Source organism: Oncorhynchus kisutch, linkage group LG4, assembly GCF_002021735.2.
Source record: "Oncorhynchus kisutch isolate 150728-3 linkage group LG4, Okis_V2, whole genome shotgun sequence".
Taxonomy (NCBI): Eukaryota; Metazoa; Chordata; class Actinopteri; order Salmoniformes; family Salmonidae; genus Oncorhynchus; species Oncorhynchus kisutch.
This window is the reverse complement of record NC_034177.2, coordinates 43360225-43381825: the sequence shown is the minus strand read 5'-3', so window position 1 is coordinate 43381825 and position 21601 is coordinate 43360225. Positions and strand designations below refer to the sequence as shown.

Below are 21601 nucleotides of genomic sequence, written 5' to 3'. Positions count from 1 at the left end.
CTAAAAGATTGAGGGAAGATAAACTTGTTAAGGAAATCCTTTCTCTAATCTCTGTGGAGGACCTTGATGAAGAAGGAAAGGGTCAGTTATTCTCTTTGCAACTAGAAATGGGCCGTGTGTATGAAGAGAGAGCAAAAGGGGCATTTGTAAGAACAAGAAGGAGATGGTTGGAGGAAGGTAAAAATAAAAAAAACATCTGAATTTTCCTATATTCATAAGCTTAATATAGATAGCAAAGAAATGACAACCCCAAAGATATTTCAAAATATGTTTTAGAATTCTGTGGTAATCTTTACACCAGTAATGCCTATCCTACTACTGACATATAATATGAAATAATATACAAAATTCATAGATGAAGAAAATAATAATATACAAAATAATAATATACAAAATTCATAGCTGAAGACTTCCAAAAGTCTTGTGATGATTCTATTTCTACCAATGAAATAAAAAAATGTATCAGCAAGTTCAAAGAGAACACATTTCCAGGGAATGATGGCCTTATTAGTGAATTCAGGAGGATATTGTTGAATTTATACTTCATGTCTTTAAGAAGGCAATTGATATTGGGGTCCTACCTGTTTCTTTGCCTCATTTATGTTGTCCCCAAACCAATTCAAATCCTATTTTATTTGTCACATACACATGGTTAGTAGATGTTAATGCTAGTGTAGCGAAATGCTTGTGCTTCTAGTTCCGACAATGCAGTAATAACCAACGAGTAATCTAACCTAACAATTTCACAACAGCTACCTTATACACACAAGTGTAAAGGGATGAAGAATATGTACATAAAGATATATGAATGAGTGATGGTACAGAACGGCATTGGCAAGATGCAGTAGATAGTATCGAGCACAGTATATACATATGAGATGAGTAATGTAGGGTATGTAAACATTATATTAAGTGGCATTGTTTAAAGTGGCTAGTGATACATGTATTACATAAAGATGGCAAGATGCAGTAGATGGTATCGAGTACAGTATATACATATGAGGTGCGTAATGTTGGGTATGTAAACATTATATTAAGTGGCATTGTTTAAAGTGGCTAGTGATACATTTTTTACATGTATGGCAGCAGCCACTCAATGTTAGTGGTGGCTGTTTAACAGTCTGGTGGCCTTGAGATAGAAGCTGTTTTTCAGTCTCTCGGTCCCTGCTTTGATGCACCTGTACTGACCTCGCCTTCCGGATGATAGCGGGGTGAACAGGCAGTGGCTCGGGTGGTTGTTGTCCTTGATGATCTTCATGGCCTTCCTGTGACATCGGGTGGTGTAGGTGTCCTGGAGGGCAGGTATATTTATCCTTTGTCACCATTTAGTTAGCTAGTAAATACATAATTAAACCAATTTGTTTAGTATTGAATCTTAATTAAGGCTCTGGTTTTTGCAGATGCAGGAAGTTACGACTGTTCCCGAATTATGTTATGATTAATAAATTGACTGTTTATAGATGTGCCCCAAATTCCTAATGAGTTCATTGTTACATGATTAATTCAGTCAGGTAACAATGAAACATAGTTAGTTGATTAGATAAACAACAGTCATCAGATGAATGTTAAAGTCAAGTCACGACAGATATCACATGGCCCAGGTCACCTGCAGAGACATCACACAGAAACCACAGATGGTAAGTCCATGATGCAGTTCAGCGTGCACCAAAGCTAGGAGAGAAATCATGAGTGGATAGTTAATGAAAAGATAACAATTACTGATTTTATAAACCACTTCTGTTGATGGACCTCTGTCCTCTTCCTCCTCGCTCTCACCCTCTTCACCCACGCGAGAGAGTTGACAGAGGAAGAAATGACCTACAAAACATGAGTAGGGTGAGAGAGTGGTGACTGATGAGAAGTTGCGTAACTTCTTGAGTAAAATAGACAGAGACCAGTCTAATCAAAATTAGATAATAGTATTTATTCTCGAAGCGAGCTGCCATGTAACCACGAACAACAGTTTATATACAAAATATGACGTCATAGGTTATAAAACGTCCTTTCTCCCAGCAGTTCAAAAGTTTACTCCCACCCCTTCTCTCTCTCACTCCAGACACACAGTTAAATCGAGATTCAACTTCTGAAGTCTTCATCCATCACCATTCAGCAGACAGTTCCAACTAATGGAAAACCTAAGAAAACACACACTGCCTTATCTAAACATCCCAGAGCTAAGTTGAGTCGGTTCAACCATAGGTTAACTACCCTTTTTGCTTACTTAAAAACCCACAAATCCAGTCCTATCCAACCTGGCTGGAATGGTATTTATTTAATTGAATTACCCCCTGTTTCATGCTCCACAATCCCTCACTTATGAATTAATATTGTTAATCAGATATAATAAAACACAGTAGAGTTTAATTAGTTATAGTTCTATTTAAAATGTATATATTGTTTAGTCATTATTCATCAAATTCAGTTTGATGTCAACAGATGTCTAGCTTCACAAGGCCAGAGTTGTGAACAGACTTCAGACACATGGAGACTTGCAGAAGTAGATGACAACTCAGGGTCTGGAAACAGCTCATCTTGTGCCTCCTTTTCTACTATGCCATCAACACAGTACATTGAGAACAGCAAAGAAATTGATGACCAATTTTCAACCCCCAAAAGTAATTGTAACATCCACAGTCCAATCATCGTTCTGAAGGGCCAATAGTTGGAAAGCCTTCAACCAAAAATACTCACCATTGGGGTAGGCACTGGTACATTATTGAAACCCATCTTTAAATACCCCCCACGTATGGTCTTTAAAAGACCCCCAAACGTGAGCGACATTGTGGTCAAATCTGATTATCCACCAGAGAAAAGGGAAACTTTTGTGGACAAGGTTCCAGAGGGTAATTACAAATGTGGCCGATGTGCTCAGTGTAGTTTCACATACAAATGTCACTAATTTACCCACCCCCACATAGGACCAAGATTTAAGATCAAAGGCCTGATAACCTGTGGTCTGTCTTACATTTGGGAAACCAATAGAAGCCTTAAGGCCCAGATCAGTGAGCACTGCAGCAATATACAGATTGGTGAGACAAAAGATCTGGTTGCTGTTCATTTTGTACAAGCTGGACATCCTATTAGTTCTCTGAGATACATTGGAATAGAAATGGTCAAGATGTCCCGCAGGTTAGGGGACATTGAGAGGAAAGTTCTTCAAAGGGAATCTTTCTGGATCCACAGGCTGAACACACTGTCTCCTCTTGGCCTTAACGAGGAGTTTGACTTGAAACCGTTTTTATAGATTCAATATGTCCAAGTTATTGTTGTTTTAATCCTAATTAAATTTTTATTTTATTTTTATTTCACCTTTATTTAACCAGGTAGGCTAGTTGAGAACAAGTTCTCATTTGCAACTGCGACCTGGCCTAGATCAAGCATAGCAGTGTGAACAGACAACACAGAGTTACACATGGAGTAAACAATGAACAAGTCAATAACACAGTAGAGAAAAAAAGGGGAGTCTATATACATTGTGTGCAAAAGGCGTGAGGAGGTAGGCGAATAATTACAATTTTGCAGATTAACACTGGAGTGATAAATGATCAGATGGTCATGTACAGGTAGAGATATTGGTGTGCAAAAGAGCAGAAAAGTAAATAAATAAAAACAGTATTGGGATGAGGTAGGTAAAAATGGGTGGGCTATTTACCGATAGACTATGTACAGCTGCAGCGATCGGTTAGCTGCTCAGATAGCAGATGTTTGAAGTTGGTGAGGGAGATAAAAGTCTCCAACTTCAGCGATTTTTGCAATTCGTTCCAGTCACAGGCAGCAGAGAACTGGAACGAAAGGCGGCCAAATGAGGTGTTGGCTTTAGGGATGATCAGTGAGATACACCTGCTGGAGCGCGTGCTACGGATGGGTGTTGCCATCGTGACCAGTGAACTGAGATAAGGCGGAGCTTTACCTAGCATGGACTTGTAGATGACCTGGAGCCAGTGGGTCTGGCGACGAATATGTAGCGAGGGCCAGCCGACTAGAGCATACAAGTCGCAGTGGTGGGTGGTATAAGGTGCTTTAGTGACAAAACGGATGGCACTGTGATAAACTGCATCCAGTTTGCTGAGTAGAGTGTTGGAAGCAATTTTGTAGATGACATCGCCGAAGTCGAGGATCGGTAGGATAGTCAGTTTTACTAGGGTAAGTTTGGCAGCGTGAGTGAAGGAGGCTTTGTTGCGGAATAGAAAGCCGACTCTTGATTTGATTTTCGATTGGAGATGTTTGATATGAGTCTGGAAGGAGAGTTTACAGTCTAGCCAGACACCTAGGTACTTATAGATGTCCACATATTCAAGGTCGGAACCATCCAGGGTGGTGATGCTGGTCAGGCGTGCGGGTGCAGGCAGCGAACGGTTGAAAAGCATGCATTTGGTTTTACTAGCGTTTAAGAGCAGTTGGAGGCCACGGAAGGAGTGTTGTATGGCATTGAAGCTCGTTTGGAGGTTAGATAGCACAGTGTCCAAGGACGGGCCGGAAGTATATAGAATGGTGTCGTCTGCGTAGAGGTGGATCAGGGAATCGCCCGCAGCAAGAGCAACATCATTGATATATACAGAGAAAAGAGTCGGCCCGAGGATTGAACCCTGTGGCACCCCCATAGCGACTGCCAGAGGACCGGACAGCATGCCCTCCGATTTGACACACTGAACTCTGTCTGCAAAGTAATTGGTGAACCAGGCAAGGCAGTCATCCGAAAAACCGAGGCTACTGAGTCTGCCGATAAGAATATGGTGATTGACAGAGTCGAAAGCCTTGGCAAGGTCGATGAAGACGGCTGCACAGTACTGTCTTTTATCGATGGCGGTTATGATATCGTTTAGTACCTTGAGCGTGGCGGAGGTGCACCCGTGACCGGCTCGGAAACCAGATTGCACAGCGGAGAAGGTACGGTGGGATTCGAGATGGTCAGTGACCTGTTTGTTGACTTGGCTTTCGAAGACCTTAGATAGGCAGGGCAGGATGGATATAGGTCTGTAACAGTTTGGGTCCAGGGTGTCTCCCCCTTTGAAGAGGGGGATGACTGCGGCAGCTTTCCAATCCTTGGAATCTCAGACGATATGAAAGAGAGTTTGAACAGGCTGGTAATAGGGGTTGCGACAATGGCGGCGGATAGTTTCAGAAATGGAGGGTCCAGATTGTCAAGCCCAGCTGATTTGTACGGGTCCAGGTTTTGCAGCTCTTTCAGAACATCTGCTATCTGGATTTGGGTAAAGGAGAACCTGGAGAGGCTTGGGCGAGTAGCTGCGGGGGGGGGGGCGGAGCTGTTGGCCGAGGTTGGTGTAGCCAGGCGGAAAGGCATGGCCAGCCGTTGAGAAATGCTTGTTGAAGTTTTCGATAATCATGGGTTTATCGGTGGTGACCGTGTTACCTAGCCTCAGTGCAGTGGGCAGCTGGGAGGAGGCGCTCTTGTTCTCCATGGACTGTTTGGGTATGGACCTGGAAAGTATGACATTACTTTGCAGGCTATCTCTGCAGTAGACTGCAACTCCTCCCCCTTTGGCAGTTCTATCTTGACGGAAAATGTTATAGTTGGGTATGGAAATCTCAGAATTTTTGGTGGCCTTCCTGAGCCAGGATTCAGACACGGCAAGGACATCAGGGTTAGCAGAGTGTGCTAAAAAAGTGAGTAAAACAAACTTAGGGAGGAGGCTTCTGATGTTGACATGCATGAAACCAAGGCTTTTTCAATCACAGAAGTCAACAAATGAGGGTGCCTGGGGACATGCAGGGCCTGGGTTTACCTCCACATCACCCGCGGAACAGAGGAGGAGTAGAATGAGGGTGCGGCTAAAGGCTATCAAAACTGGTCGCCTAGAGCGTTGGGGACAGAGAATAAAAGGAGCAGATTTCTGGGCATGGTAGAATATATTCAGGGCATAATGCGCAGACAGGGGTATGGTGGGGTGCGGGTACAGCGGAGGTAAGCCCAGGCACTGGGTGATGATGAGAGAGGTTGTATCACTGGACATGCTGGTTGTAATGGGTGAGGTCACCGCATGTGTGGGAGGTGGGACAAAGGAGGTATCAGGGGTATGAAGAGTGGAACTAGGGGCTCCATTGTTAACTAAAACAATGATAACTAACCCCTAACCTGAATATTGTGTGTATTTATTGCTGTAAATATTGATCCCATTCCTTGTGTATGATCATGTCAATTTTTATACAGTTGAAGTCAGACGTTTACATACACTTAGGTTGGAGTCATTAAAACTCATTTTTCAACCACTCCACAAAGATCTTGTTAATTAACAAACTATAGATTTGGCAAGTCAGTTAGGACATCTACTTTGTGCATGACACAAGTCATTTTTCCAACAATTGTTTACAGACAGATTATTTCACTTATAACTCACTGTATCACAATTCCAGTGGGTCAGAAGTTCACATATACTAAGTTGACTGTGCCTTTAAACAGCTTGGAACATTCCAGAAAATTATGTCCTGGCTTTAGAAGTTTCTGAAAGGCTAATTGACATCATTTGAGTCAATTGGAGGTGTATCTGTGGATGTATTTCAAGGCCTACCTTCAAACTCAGTGCCTCTGCTTGACATCATGGTAAAATCAAAGGAAATCAGTCAAGACCTCAGAAAAGAATGGTAGACCTCCACAAGTCTGGTTCATCCTTGGGAGCAATTTCCAAATGCCTGAAGGTACCATGTTTATCTGTACAAACAGTAGTACGCAAGTATAAACACCAAGGGACCATGCAGCCGTCATACCGCTCAGGAAGGAGATGCGTACTTTGGTGTGAAAAGTGCAAATCAATCCCAGAACAACAGCAAGGAACTTGTGAAGATGCTGGAGGAAACAGGTACAAAAGTATCTATATCCACAGTAACACAAGCCCTATATCGACATAACCTGAAAGGCCGCTCAGCACGGAAGAAGCCACTGCTTCAAAACCGCCCTAAAAAAAGCCAGACTACGGTTTGCAACTGCACATGGGGACAAAGATTGTACTTTTTGGAGAAATGTCCTGGTCTGATGAAACAAAATATAACTGTTTGGCCATAATGACCATCATTATGTTTGAAGGAAAAGGGGGGATGCTTGCAAGCTGAAGAACACCATCCCAACCGTGAAGCACAGGGGTGGCAGCATCATGTTGTGGGGGTGCTTTTCTGCAGGAGGGACTGGTGCACTTCACAAAATAGATGGCATCATGAGGGAGGAGAATTATGTGGATATATTGAAGCAACATTTCAAAACATCAGTCAGGAAGTTAAAGCTTGGTCGCAAATGGGTCTTCCAAATGGACAATGACCTCAAGCGTACTTCCAAAGTTGTGGCAAATTGGCTTAAGGACAACAAAGTCAAGGTATTGGAGTGGCCATCACAAAGCCCTGACCTCAATCCTATTGAAAATGTGTGGGCAGAACTGAAAAAGCTTGTGCAAGCAAGGAGGCCTATAGACCTGACTCAGTTACACCAGCTCTGTCAGGAGGAATGGGCTAAAATTCACCCAACTTATTGTGGGAAGCTTGTGGAAGGCTACCCGAAACGTTTGACCCAAGTTAAACAATTTAAAGGCAATCCTACCAAATACTAATTGAGTTTATGTAAACTTCTGACCCACTGGGAATGTGATGAAATGAAAGCTGAAATAAATCCTTCTCGCTACTATTATTCTGACATTTCACATTCTTAAAATAAAGTGGTGATCCTAACTGATTAAATGTCAGGTATTGTGAAAAACTGAGTTTAAATGTATTTGGCTAAGGTGTATGAAAACGTCTGACTTCAACTGTACATTGAATGTTAATATTTTGAACCTAGGTTACATATCCTTACCTCCTGTTTCAGGAAGTGATGTCACTGAGTACTGCCCCTATGTATTGGACCTTCCACCCCCACCTGGGATATGGATGCCTGATGAAGACTTAAGGGTCAGAATGCTGTTATAAATAAAATCACCTGGGAGCCTGAGCAGCAGTGTGCGGCATTCTCCTTTCTGTTTTCCATGAGTTGTCTACAATTCCAGCACCTCTGGAAAGTACCTAGATGTGCGTATGTTCTTCAGCTTTTGAACATTCACAGTCTACCATCACAATACTCATTCTGTATGATATTGTGATCATCCTCAGCCTGTGCAGAGTATTAGTAGATTACATAGGAGTGATATCTATGGCCCCTGGACAGCAGAACATAACACACACATTTTCAAACCACATTCACTACATACTAAATAATATAATCTTGTGGAACAATAAACTGTAAATATGTTTCCTATACACTGAGCATAAGGTCAAGGCTTTTCTAAGGCAGTGCATTGACAGTGGTGTTGACTCACCCATTGGCAGAGCCTGAGAGTGGTCGGCGAGAACACTTGATGGCGTACAAGCAGCCGTCCAGCCTTTTCACACACTCCAAGCTCCCTTGGCACTGATGCGTAGAAGCTCAAGAAACTCTCGTACATAGAGAGTATGAAGGCCTGGACAGCCTGCCTCTACAAAGACAGAGGGGTGACAACACCAGGAAGTGGGAGAGTGAATGGCAGTGTATTACAGAAAGGGACAGTGGAGGCGGCCATAGATGACTATGCTAAATCAGCCATGGCCAGGCAGGGTAGAGAACTGTTCATTGAGCATAAATAGATGTACCTTGGACAGGAGAAATGCTTCAGGTGACGTATGGCTTGGTTTCATTCTAAAAGAGGAAATGGTGATAATATCACATAGCCAAACCCACTCAGTCTCATAACACTATAGATATTCAGAAAGCACATGGTGGCAAGGCCATTAAACAACCACCAATTGCAGAAAATAATACAATTCACAATCACAACAGAGCCCTTAGTTGGGTTACCTGCGTCCACAGTCATCATTGTCGTCACTCCTACGATTCTTCCTCTTGAAGTGCTCTCTGTTCCTGCGGACCGTGTCGGGGGTGAAGGGGTTCACGTTTACAGAGACCGGCTGCACTGGGCAGGGTCAGTGGAAATGGTGAAGCGCAGGGCCGTCAGACCGCATAATTTCTTGGTGCTGAAACTAGGTAGAGCTGACTTGGACAGCATTCTCTCCAATTCCATTAAAAGCACCGTCATCTCCACAAGCAAGTCTACCCTATCCGACCTGTCTGTCTTCACACTACTCAACACTGCAGCCGAATCAGAGCAGGTCACCACTCCAAGTGGTTTCACCTCCTCTCAAACCTAGAATCATGGCCATCCACTCAGCTGCATACAGTGACACATAATCAGTTAAGAGCTTACATTGAAATCTGGGATATACACCCCTGCCCCCCACCCTACCACTGACTGATGGTACCTTTGAACCAACTGTATATATCCTTAAAATTGAATAAAACCGATTGTCTATATATCTCTCCACACACCGTCTCATGTCCTCACCCCATTCTCTCCTACCCTCAATCATATTAAATCAAATCAAATGTATTTATATAGCCCTTCTTACATCAGCTGATATATCAAAGTGCTGTGCAGAAACCCAGCCTAAAACCCCAAACAGCAAGCAATGCAGGTGTAGAATCACGGTGGCTAGGAAAACCTCCCTAGAAAGGCCAGAACCTAGGAAGAAACCCAGAGAGGAACCAGACTATGAGGGGTAGCCAGTCCTCTTCTGGCTGTGCCGGGTGGAGACTATAACAGAACATGGCCAAGATGATCAAATGTTCATAGATGACCAGCAGGGTCAAATAATAACCTGGTGAACAGGTCAATTATATATATTTGACCTGTTCACAAGATGTGCTCCCTGTTCCAGACCTGCTGTTTTCAACTCTCTAGAGACAGCAGGAGCAGTAGAGATACTCTTAATGATTGCCTATGAAAAGCCAATTGACATTTACTCCTGAGGTGCTGACTTTTTGCACCCTCTACAACCACTGTGGTTATTATTATTTTATACATTATTATTATTATATATATTTATTTTTAAAGAGCCGTTTGGGAGCCAAAAGAGCGGTTCTTTTTGGTGAGCTGAGCCGAACGAGCCGGCTCACTTAAAAGACCCGGAATTCCCATCACTACCTCAGCGCACTCCTTTAGAAGCGTTACCTATCCAGACTCTTTTTATCCGATTTACTGCGTCCGATAGACTGAATTTAATGTCTGTAATGAATAAACATACCTGCTTTTAAATGTATAGTATGAACATCTTGATCGTGCACAATTTATTTTGTGATCCTACAGCATAGAATTTTATATAGTAATGTCTGTGTCCTATTACATATTTATCAAAGATTCATACGATCTATGGAGTCATCAACAACACAACTTCGGGCCAGCCTATCATTAGATTACACATGTTACAATTGTAACATTCATGAAAAGCAAGGGAGTTATATAAACACAGTTTATCGTAAATTTGTAAAATAGGCCATAAGTCCATCAAATATTAATAAACTCACATGAGCGAAAGCGTGTGATATCACCTCCAAAAACACTGTTCCTTGGAGCTGGAAGAATACTCGTTCGTCATCTGCGGATGTGACACGGTTACAAATAACAAGAAAATGGCAGGGGGTGGTGAAACACGTCATGGTCTGTTGAAGCAGTACTGACTTTATCTAATACAAATGATTTTCTTCTGAGTTTTGCGATGTTTACCTCAATTTAGGAAGCACTATGGTCGAGCAGTCGGATCTCGCTCCACTGCTGGACTGGGAAGAGACTTCACCAGCCGAACTGACCCAGGCGGTTCCCTCACCAGCAAAAGAACATGGATGGGAATCGAGTCCACCAGAAGTACAGATACCCCCAAAAACTACTTAAGTAGTACATTCAAGTATTTTTACTGAAGTATTTTACACCACTGTATAACAATATATATACCATTTAGCAGACGCTGTTATCCAAAGTGACTTACAGTCATGCATACATACATTTTACATATGGGTGGTCCCGGGAATCAAACCCACTATCCTGGCATTGCAAGCACCATGCTCTACCAACTGAGCCAGACAGGACCACAAACATAGCAGAAATCACTTGACAAAGATCTCTGAGAAGGGAAAGCTTTCTTGGGAGTCTTGGGAAACCAGTATTACTGCTTACTCTCCTCAACTTCCCTTTTCTGGTTAGCTGAAATTGAATGTAAGATAAAAATGTGGACGGTCAGAGATGGAGACATAATGGATGAATCTCATTCTCTCACAGTGAAGTGTACAGTTTGGAAACTCAAGTTTATGTGTTTGTGTGTGTCAATGGCAGGTAACATGGTGGAATGGTGCCTACGCCAAGATGTGAATCTTGACGGAGTGGAATTCAAGTCAATGGCCAGCGGCTCAAACAGAATCGGCAACGACTTCATGTAAAACTATTCCGCCACCTGAATGAACAGTGTTACTGACAGAGGACCATCAGAGCCCTATCATTAATCTTGATGTTGTATCACAGGCGGCAGGTGGCATCTTAATTGGGGAGGACAGGCTCATAGTAATGGCTGGAACGGCAAATATGGAATTGTACCATTCCATTTACTCCATTTCAGCCATTAAAATGCTCTGTTCTCCCCTCAGCAGCCTTGTGTGTTGTATACATTCACTACATCCATGTCTATTTTCTTTTTGCAGATATTTCCGTAAAGGCTGCTACTTTGGGCTGGCCTGTTTTGCTAACATGCCTGTTGAGAGTGAGTTGGAGAGAGGGACACGGATAAAGTCTGTGGGTATTCTGTCTCCCTCTTACACCCTCTTATATCACTACATGCACTTCCTGGAGAACCAGGTTAGGTAAGTACTGTTGTCTGTCTGTCCATCCTCTATCACCCTGTTTCCTCTTTTCTCTCTCTCTCTCTCTGTCTCTCTCTCCCTTATCCATCCTGTTTCACATTCCTCCCCTCATTCCATTCCTCTTGTCCTTCGTCCGTATTTTCACTCTTCTCATCTATTAAACATAAGCCCCGAGTCAGTGCCACCACCGTCACTAGCATCCATTTATATGCAGTCTTTGCATGTAATCATTGAAATGGAAGAAACCCTGAATGTCTCCCTCAGAAACGCTTGTCTTTCTGCTTGAATCTTCAGATGCTTATCTCATCCCATTGACTATGCATAAAGAACTGACACATATCCAGCTCATGGTAGAGATACAGTATCTGCTTAGGGGGTTCGGCTTGTCTTTATACAGTACAAATAGACTTAGCCTATGTTGATCCAGTTGCCAGGGAGGATCCCAGTTTTAATCCAATCAAAACATGCTGTGTTGAGTCTTCGATAATAATCTCTTTCTCACCAGTGTTATGCTTGAGATGCCGACGGCAGTCAACATTTAGAAAGTGTTTAGTGTTAATTACAGGATATTATCTAGCCTAATCAGTGTGTCTCTCCATGCAGACACCAGCTGCAGTGCCCTGGCTCGTACTCTCCTCTGGAGGCCTTCTATGAGGATAAAAAAAGCTGTGCTGCACCCAGCAGGGAACGGACTGGTCACTGCCTGTCCAACCAGCTACTGGGTCCCAGCCATTAACCGCTGCATGCACCCAGAGATGAAGGTCAGGACTGATGGCCACTTGAACTTAGATTGTTGATCTTACTGTTTTTTATTTAACAAGGCAAGTTAGTTAAGATCAAATTCTTATTTACAGATTTTTACCTTGTCCGCTCTGGGATTCAATCTAGCAACCTTCAGTTACTAGTCCAACGCTCTAACCTCTAGGCTACCTGCCACCCCGTTGTTGTTGTTGATTGTGGATAATTGGCAATTCAATGATTGGTTTAGTTGCGTTTGTGCATTTAGAGATATGTCATAACTTGAGTTATGTGCATGTAAATCAGACTTCCGATGTTAAGGAGAGATTTTGGGCAGAAGTTAGCATTCTGTCCATCCCTCTCTTCCCCCTCCAGATCACCCACCCGGCCGGCTGCATGTCCCAGTTCATCCGCTTCTTTGGGGATCATGGTGCTGTGGAAGTTTGCCCTGCTCCGAAAACGCATCCTCATGTTTTCCCCACCGCCTGTTGGTGTCGTGTGCTACAGGGGTGAGATGGTGCAGCTGAAACACACGCACACACACACCAATACAAATCCCCACATATTTGTTTTTCAGATCTCATTACAGTTTGTGTTTACTGTCTATGTCACTGTGTGGTCTTTGTCGATGTAGTTTCCCATGATTCTCTTGTACTCCTCACATAGTGTACTGTTGTCCAACGTCTCTATACCTGGGATAGGTGTGTCTGTGCCTGAGTTCCGCCCCATCTTCTACGTCAATGTGGCAGACATCGCTGCCCTGGCGACAGAGATGTCATATGTGGCCTGTTAGTGTGACCTTAAGCTCTGATTGATAAACGTAAATATGTACGAACCATGGTGTGTGTATGGTAAGGTCAATGCAACGTTGTGTCTCATTGTGTCTTAAGGCACCACGAGAAGATATTTGAGGAGAAGAAGGAGCTGTATGACGTATACGTTGATAACCAGAATGTGAAGACACACAGAGATAGTCTGCAGCCACTGCTCCGGCTGAACGGGGCCGACCGGGAGAAGTATAGGAAACTGAGCGAACAAAGGTACACAGGACCCTGATAAATGGTGACAGACATTTTGAAGAGATCATGATGACAACGACAATGATGATGATGATGAGGATGATGTTATGGTCTTTTCAGGCAAATGCTGCTTTACACTCAGGAGGTGGATGGAGACTGCGCATCAAATGAGGAGGACCTCTTTATCCTGTGAGTGTGTTTACATTACAGTAACCAACCGTATCTTCCAGACTCTATCGGAGGTGGAGGCGAGTGCAGACCACACCCTAACTGCAGAGCACGTGAGAGCCATGGGACTGGACCCCGAGGCAGACCGCACATTCCTGGAAGATCTGCTGCAGGTCTATGGCATTGACGTTATGCTTGTCATCGATAACCCCTGCTGCCCCTGAGCTCTGGCTGTGGCCTGTTCTCTCTTGGTCCTCTGAAGACACTGCCTCCTTCTCTTCCTTCCCTGGCTTCCTGCCCAGTCAAAGGCCTGCAGTTCTCTCTCTCTCGATCTCTCTCCCGGCTCCGGGATATAGCTGACTATAGCCAGTGTTCACCCAGTGGCAGCTCACCTAGTAAACTGGGCTGCAATGATAGATGATAGATACTGCCTAGACTCTGCAATGCTATCTGGCGACACTCCGTTCCATATTCAACAAGCACTTGTCTTGTTTTTCTGTTCGCTTGAAATCGGTTCTCTTCTCACCTGGATCTCTGCTTGGATCACCAGGCCTAGTCACTGGAGGTGGAACCATTGATCAATGTGCCTCGTTTGTACTGCTCCCAATACTATGGAGCACTGCTGACTGACAGAACCACGGATCAAGTATCCAGTGTGGAGTTGGATCATTCATTGTTCTTCCCACGTGGAATCTTCATTAAAACTCCATGGAAATAAAATTCTGCCATGGCACCAAGAACGTTTTTCTTAAATCTTTACAGAGGATTCTGCCTAACCATGTATGTGGTGTTACAAAATATGAGTGTGATTGTCACTTTACCATGACTTTGTTTCCCCAAAATTCTGCATCAGGTCTGCTAGAACTGAGAGTAAAGATCACGTGGTTTTCACTCTCTGTTTTCCTCTAAACATTTCATGCTGAAGTTGATCAATCATTTTTTTCTGTATGAAAAAAAGGAGCAATGTGAATTTTTGCGTATTTGTCAAATTTCAATAATCAAGAAAGCTGATTCCGATGAGTCTGATTCGCATAAACATGAAAACCTCTTTTGGTCAAATAGGAATACTGTTTTTTTTCATGATGTCAGCTAATCATACACATTAAAAGGGAAAGATGTATCATGCAGGATGTATTTATTTGAAATCATGCCCTCGTCCAAGGAGGTATTTCTTATGGAGCGGAGATGAAAGGAATATTTGTTAAATACTGTAACGTTTCAGTAAAGACTGCACATGTTTGTCTGACCCTGGTCTAATGCTGACACTCACATGGCAGACTCGACCCAGTAAACCAAAATCGGTTCTGTGAATGTTCCCAGAACATTCGTTAGGCTGCGGCAAATATTTTCATAACACTAAAAACGGTACAGTTGTGCTGATGATCATACAATGTTTGAATAAAACATTATCCTGATGTTGCAAGAACATTCCAGAACACATTTAGTCTGTTCTTAATCTGGAAACCTAATGAGAACATTCAAATAATGTTCTATGGTGGTTGTTACAGATGTTGTGCACAAAATGTTAGTGAATGTTTGTGAACATTCCAAGGATATTTCATTTAAAACATTTTCCAAAAAATGTGGATGTTGTCATCCTAATGTTAGATAAAACCCTAACTATAACTTAATGGGAATCTTAGCTAATGGTCTAGGAATGTTAGATACAACCCTAACTATAACTTAATGGGAATCTTAGCTAATGGTCTAGGAATGTTAGATAAAACCCTAACTATAACTTAATGGGAATCTTAGCTAATGGTCTAGGAATATTAGATAAAACCCTAACTATAACTTAATGGGAATCTTAGCTAATGGTCTAGGAATATTAGATAAAACCCTAACTATAACTTAATGGGAATCTTAGCTAATGGTCTAGGAATGTTCCCGGTTTGCTGGGCAGTAACTTAAAGGGTTTACTTGTTCCATGATCACATTGAACATGTTTTCATTTTGCAATGTCACTTCTGGATAATGTGTTGTGTATTGTTTTATCAAGTTGCTTAATTTGATGTTTAAAATTCAAAAGGCACTCGCACATCTGAGCTATCTTTTTTGCAGGTGCATGGTAACAATTGGATAAGATGAGAAAAAAGAAGCAACCCGCACACTGCTCTTGCTAGTATCACTGCTCTTTAATAAGCTTTACGTATCGGCCTCACGGCCTTCGTCAGAGCTTTTTCATTTTATGTTTCAATTGTGAGACTTAAATGCATGTGATTCTATGACACAAACTGATCATGAATGCTGCACCACACCGCAACCTCTGGACTCGTGTTTGATGACCACACGATTATGTGTAAACGTATTTGTGTGCTGATTTAATGGTCCAATGTTCTGCCAGCAGAGAAAAGGTGCAGTCAGTGATCTAAAAGTCTGTCTGTCTCGGAGTGAGCTGGTGCTTCTCAAGTGGAGAAGCTAGCTGTGTACTTGAGTTTTAGTTTGATTCAATTGAGATCTGTTGCAGATTGAATTAAATCCACAGGTGTGGTATGAGTGCAGATACAACTCTAGTGTTATTTTCTTGTTGGAGCTAGGCAGCTGCAAGCTGTGCCCCGTCACTGTAACAAAGACTACTTTGTATTCTTAGTTCTGGTGATGTCAACCCCAAGCATGATAGTGGGATTTACCCTCCTCTCTGGGCAGACAGTCAGACCCCACCCGTTTTGGCAGAGGGTCTTCTTTAGCCCTCACACTATGGTTCCGCATTGTGTGGATAAAAATATATATGGACAGGAGCGCTGATATAGGATCAGTTTTACTTTTTTAGATCATACTGAATAAGATTACATGGACAGGGGGACTTGATCCTAGATCAGCACTCCTACTCTGAGACCCTTTTTGAATACAGGCCCTGGAGATAAAGTTATTTCGTTCAAATAGTGCTGGGAGACAGACTGTTCATTAAATGAACGACTTAAGCCATTGCTCAAGGACTCATAAAATAGTGTTGATGAAGACATGCACACTGCTTCCATTGGGTTCGACTGGTCAGTAAGTGTCGGCAATAGTGGAAATGTTCATTGAGGTTTTACTAGGGACAGTTTTGTTATAAAGCCTAATTAGTGGGTCATCTTTTAGTGTTGAGGACAGGCACTCAATCAAGACCACGGTCTTATTTTAAGTGGAAAGAGGCATATACTGTATCAACGTGTTAATTGACACTACTGATACTAGTGATATGATTAAATGTACAGTTCTTCACACCATGACGACTTAGCCCATTTTCTTTGCTCTGTTTGTGTTGACCTGTTCCACCTTGTGCCCTTCGGCACATCCTGGGCATGCTACCATTTGTTTTACAGGTGTATCATGTCTATGAAGTAGAGAGTGTACACGACACAAACGGAATTGTATCAAACGCTTTCTTTGTGGAATTTGTTCACATACCTGTACCAGCATTGGCTAATTGGAATGTATTTGTACAGTATGTCACCGCACTGAATGTCAAAAGAAAGCATAATCTGTTGTACTTCCGCACTAATATGCAACAAGAGCGTTAACTTGCATAGCCTTGATTACAGCAACTGTAACGTAAACCTATACTCCCAACAACAGCCAACTACACAGCTATATCCAGAACCTGTGCTACTGTAAAACATGGACAGAGACTTCAGTGACGATAACCCCTTTAGTAACTTGTTCGCATGAGCCCCTCGTTTCCAAGCCAGTGACATTATACAGTACTTCCATTGTAAACACAAAACCATTTGTGTTTTCTCTGATGCTTGTTGGATTGTATTTGTGATAGTGTTGCCAATGGAGAGTGATTCTCATGCCAATGTATCTCATCTTATCATAGAGTACTGTACAATGTATCTCATCTTATCATAGAGTACTGTACAATGTATCTCATCATAGAGTACTGTACAATGCAGACAGTCTCTCTGCGCATCTCTAAAGACTGTTTATTCCAATTGGTATTAAAAGGCAATAGAACACCGTGGACATCATAACTGAATTATTTAATAGTGTTACACATGATGAGAGTATACAGTAGTAAACTAGTCAGTTACACCAATACTCCTGCAGGGCAGACTTATACAGGCTGAGTTCAGAAATAGCAACAAAATGTTTGGTCCTTGTTACTGCATCATAGTCATCGTCCATAATTATGACCATAACCATTCCAACTTCAGTAACAATGAAATCTCACAGTAGACGGTTCCACATTGGTCCGGCTCTGTTTTATTGCTGTTTAGTGACAGTAAGGAGGCAAGTGGAGCAGACATACTCCCAGGTTGAGGTAGAAGTACAATACAGGGTCGTATTAGGGCATACCGTAGCAAAACATTTTACATCTGAAAACAAGCGTTTATTGGAAAAGTGAAGATAGACCCTCCCCGTTTCAGTCCGTTTGGTGCCAACTGAATACGACCCAGGGGTGTATTCATTACATCGATTCTGTTGCAAAACACAGTTTACTCCAAATGGAAAATATTTTGCAACGAAAACGAGAGTTTCTATTGGACAAATTCAGGTAGATTCCACCACATTTCATTGTTTGCTTCCGTTTGGTTCTTAAACGGTTTCCGTTGCAAGACGTAATGAATACACCCCAGGTGCTGGCCCTTTGATCCTCCTCCCTATTCCTGTCTGCTGCATGTGTTGTCATCACAGTGCTTCCCTTACTGGACCTGTGTGAGGAGCTGCTCTCTGCGCTCTGCGCTACAGAAGAAGTGCAGTTTCCGTGGCAACAGCTTCACCTCCACTGACATGGCCTCGTACTCCTCATTGTCAATGTTGTAGAAGCCAGCGCCTTCCTGTGGGAGGGGATACAACAGTAGGGAGAGGTCAGAGGTCATGGAGCAGAAGGACCGACCGTACGTACGTACGCACGCACACATAAACAAAAATACATTTGACAAGAATACATTTAATTTGTCTAAGGGTTATAATGATCTAAACTACAAGACTGTAATGCATCTTGTCTATGACGTTTATAGGACTAAGACAGCTGACCTCGGGCAGATTGAGTTGACATGCACTGGCCTCCAGTTTCAGTGATTTTCTTGTGAATGCAGTTGCATCCTCCATTTTTTTCTCTCTGCAATGCAGAAAATGCATCAGCCTTGACACACATGCTACATGAATAACAATTTGTTTATTTTAGTCGGGTATTACATTGATAATGTGACAAAGTGTATCTCCACAACTGCTCACCCAACAGTGATGAACTCTCCCACACTGAAGGAGTCTGGCTCCACACACACCAGCAGGGAGTCGTCTGTACGCTGAGGGGCAAACAAGGGAACACAGTTTTAACACCCCGAGTCTGTTGTAGTAGCTGCTATAGTTTAGTTTTATTTTTTACTGACCGTCTGGACAGGGTTTTTGTTCTGGGTGTGGATCGACAGCTCTAAAGTAGACAACATCCTCTCATTCCATCTCTCTGGCTCCTCCGCTTTTGGAGACTCTGCACAAACATTTTGTACTTTTTGTATTGTATATCGTTTTTTTTGTGGTGTTGTTTTCATTCCAACCACACCTGAACACTTTAAAAAAAAAGTTGTATTATTTGTTTATATCCGTATTGTTGTCCATCACTTCTTTTTTTGTTTGTTGGTGCAAATAAATAATTAATAAACACAAAACCATTTAAAATGACGAAGTGTAGTGTTATTTCCAGACTGACAAACACAGAATAACACATCAACACACAGACAATGTTACCTGGAATAGGTGGGTACCAGTAATTTTTCAGTCTGTGGGCAATTCGGTACATTAGGTGGGGCCGCTGGGGCTTCTGTTCAGGCAGGTCAGGGGGGCGAAGGGTGGGTGCCAGGTAGGACACAGAGGCCTCACGCACCTGGGGCCACTCCTGGGGAGGGATGGGACAAGACAGCATGACACAAATGCATGGAGGAACAATTGAGGTCCATGGACACGGAATGAAAACAGTCCTGCTCTCACCCGTAATGTACTAAACCAATGAGCTGCTTTGGTCTTCAAGGGGCCAAGGTACCAATATCTAAGAGTGAAAACAACAGTATAAGATATTTATTTTTAAAAGGAGAAACAACTTTTCCATTACTATAATGTTTTGCACATAAATGTTTCCATGGGACTTGGGGGAAATAAGAATATGGAAACATAAGCTATGAAGGGATCTTACTTTTTGATGGTGGCAGCCACATCTCTGAAGGCCCCCCACCGTAGACCAATTAGGGCAAACACTGGCTGGTCTTTCTCTCCCTTGATACATAAACCCAGAAACACAACACAATGTTCTTCTCTTCCTCTCCATGCAGTTACGGTTATTCAATGGCGAATAAATGTAATAAAGATCTTTAAACACCAGACCCTCCCGATCTCACCTTGATCTGCAGCACATCCAGGGGTACCGTTTCTCCTTGCAAGATGGACAGTGTCGCCGATGTGATGTGTCTGAAAACAAGAGGGGATATGAATGACAAAATGATTGGAGGATATATTAGATAAATCAAGGAGGAGATTGTGCACAGTATACATTCTCAGTGAGAGATAGCATGTGTTTGGTTTGCACCTGAATGAGAGTGTGACATGTTTCAGTGGGATACTTACTTCACCTGATTGTCACTGAGGATGTGCAGACTCTTACTCAGGGAATTGTGGGAACCCAGAGGGATGAATCCTATGGGAGTTTTACTGAATGACTCCTATATTAGAGAGAAAAAACAGCACAGGGTAGTAAGAGACACCTAAGCTGAGATGGTATTGCACAACATAAAGGAGCTTGTTACAGGTTAATACAATGATAATACACAACTTACTTGATCAGCCCTCCGCAGCAGACCAGTGATAACCTCTTGTAGAGTGCCATCCCCTCCAGCCACAATCAGCATGTCTGTTTGCTCCATCAGCTCCATCAATTTCTTCGCCTGGCCCTCATAGTCTGTCTGCAAGAGAGAAGACACATGGTATTACACTATGTATAACTGTAGACTATAAAGGCTAAGAAATGTACGGAAACAACAATTGCACAGGGAAAGAAAATGATACCTTTACTAGTGTCACCTCCACACCAGCCAGGTGTAATATAGGGGCAGCATTCTTCTCAAATAAAGTATTGGCTTTGCTATAACCAGAGGGAAGAGCAAGACATATTAGTCAAACACAAATTACAGTAGAAATGGAAAATGGCTGTGGTGCAATAAGATGGACCTCTTGCTTATTCTCTTTGCTTGACTTTAGGGAGCGTGACTGTTATCTCTTACTTACCCACTACAAGCTGCTGGGTTTAGGATGACAGTGGCTTTCCTCAGCTGCTCCTGTGGTGAAATCTGCTGACGTCCATATTCCTGCATTTGAGAATGGATTTTGGGGCATTCCCCCAAAGTTGAGTTGAATACAGTAAATGCAGGTGCATAATCCATGAAAGCAGAAAAATGTAGCTACAGAATAATCAATGTCTCACCCTGGCCACCAGACAAGCTTCTTTTCGCAACAGATTATCACTGCAAATAAATCAAGAACAAATTATTGACGAAGAAAACAACTGATTACAAGACATCCTCATGTTATTCAATGTTGTTGGATTTCAATCATAAGAACCGTTCCGTAAGACCTTGATGGCTGATGATTTCTCAATAGCTACCAATTCGTGTGCATGTGCTCAATGATATTCATGATGATCTGTACTTGATCTAACAACCATACCATTTAATCTAAAAGAAAACGCTACACACCAGTGTTTACCATACAACCAGTGTCCACCGTATGACAGGGCACACGCCGCGACTGTGGACTTCTTCCAATGATTCCGCAGAGTCCCAAACACCTTCACAACCCGAGCCATTATCTTATCGTCACTATCAAATTGTCATTTTTAAAACGCTTTTTGTCATCTGTGTAAGCATCACGAACACTGTCCTAAAATACATCCTACCACAGCGGTCATTTCTCCATCGCTGTCAAAACCATTTCGTATGTTACAAATGGGTGCAGCTGTCTTAATAGTCCTATGAAACAAAAACTCTTAGTATAAGTTCCTCTTCATTTT

At 42.5% G+C, this 21601-nt stretch overlaps 1 protein-coding gene and 1 pseudogene across 1 annotated transcript; one reads left to right on the top strand and one right to left on the bottom strand.

Moving 5' to 3' along the window:
* The first annotated feature begins 1592 nt into the window (after positions 1–1592).
* LOC109888895 (DENN domain-containing protein 11-like) lies at positions 1593–13956 on the top strand (annotated as a pseudogene).
* A 3610-nt stretch (positions 13957–17566) lies between these two features.
* Positions 17567–21552, bottom strand: LOC109889558 (acylglycerol kinase, mitochondrial). Its single transcript, XM_020481069.2, has 14 exons — positions 21288–21552; positions 21017–21056; positions 20821–20900; positions 20602–20677; positions 20373–20498; positions 20164–20258; positions 19938–20007; positions 19736–19815; positions 19534–19591; positions 19294–19441; positions 18939–19036; positions 18784–18854; positions 18583–18667; positions 17567–18383 (listed from the first exon to the last, which is right to left on the bottom strand). Exons 1-14 carry the CDS (start codon positions 21395–21397, stop codon positions 18249–18251), a joined length of 1272 nt encoding a protein of 423 aa, XP_020336658.1. The 5' UTR covers positions 21398–21552; the 3' UTR covers positions 17567–18248.
* Positions 21553–21601: the final 49 nt, after the last annotated feature.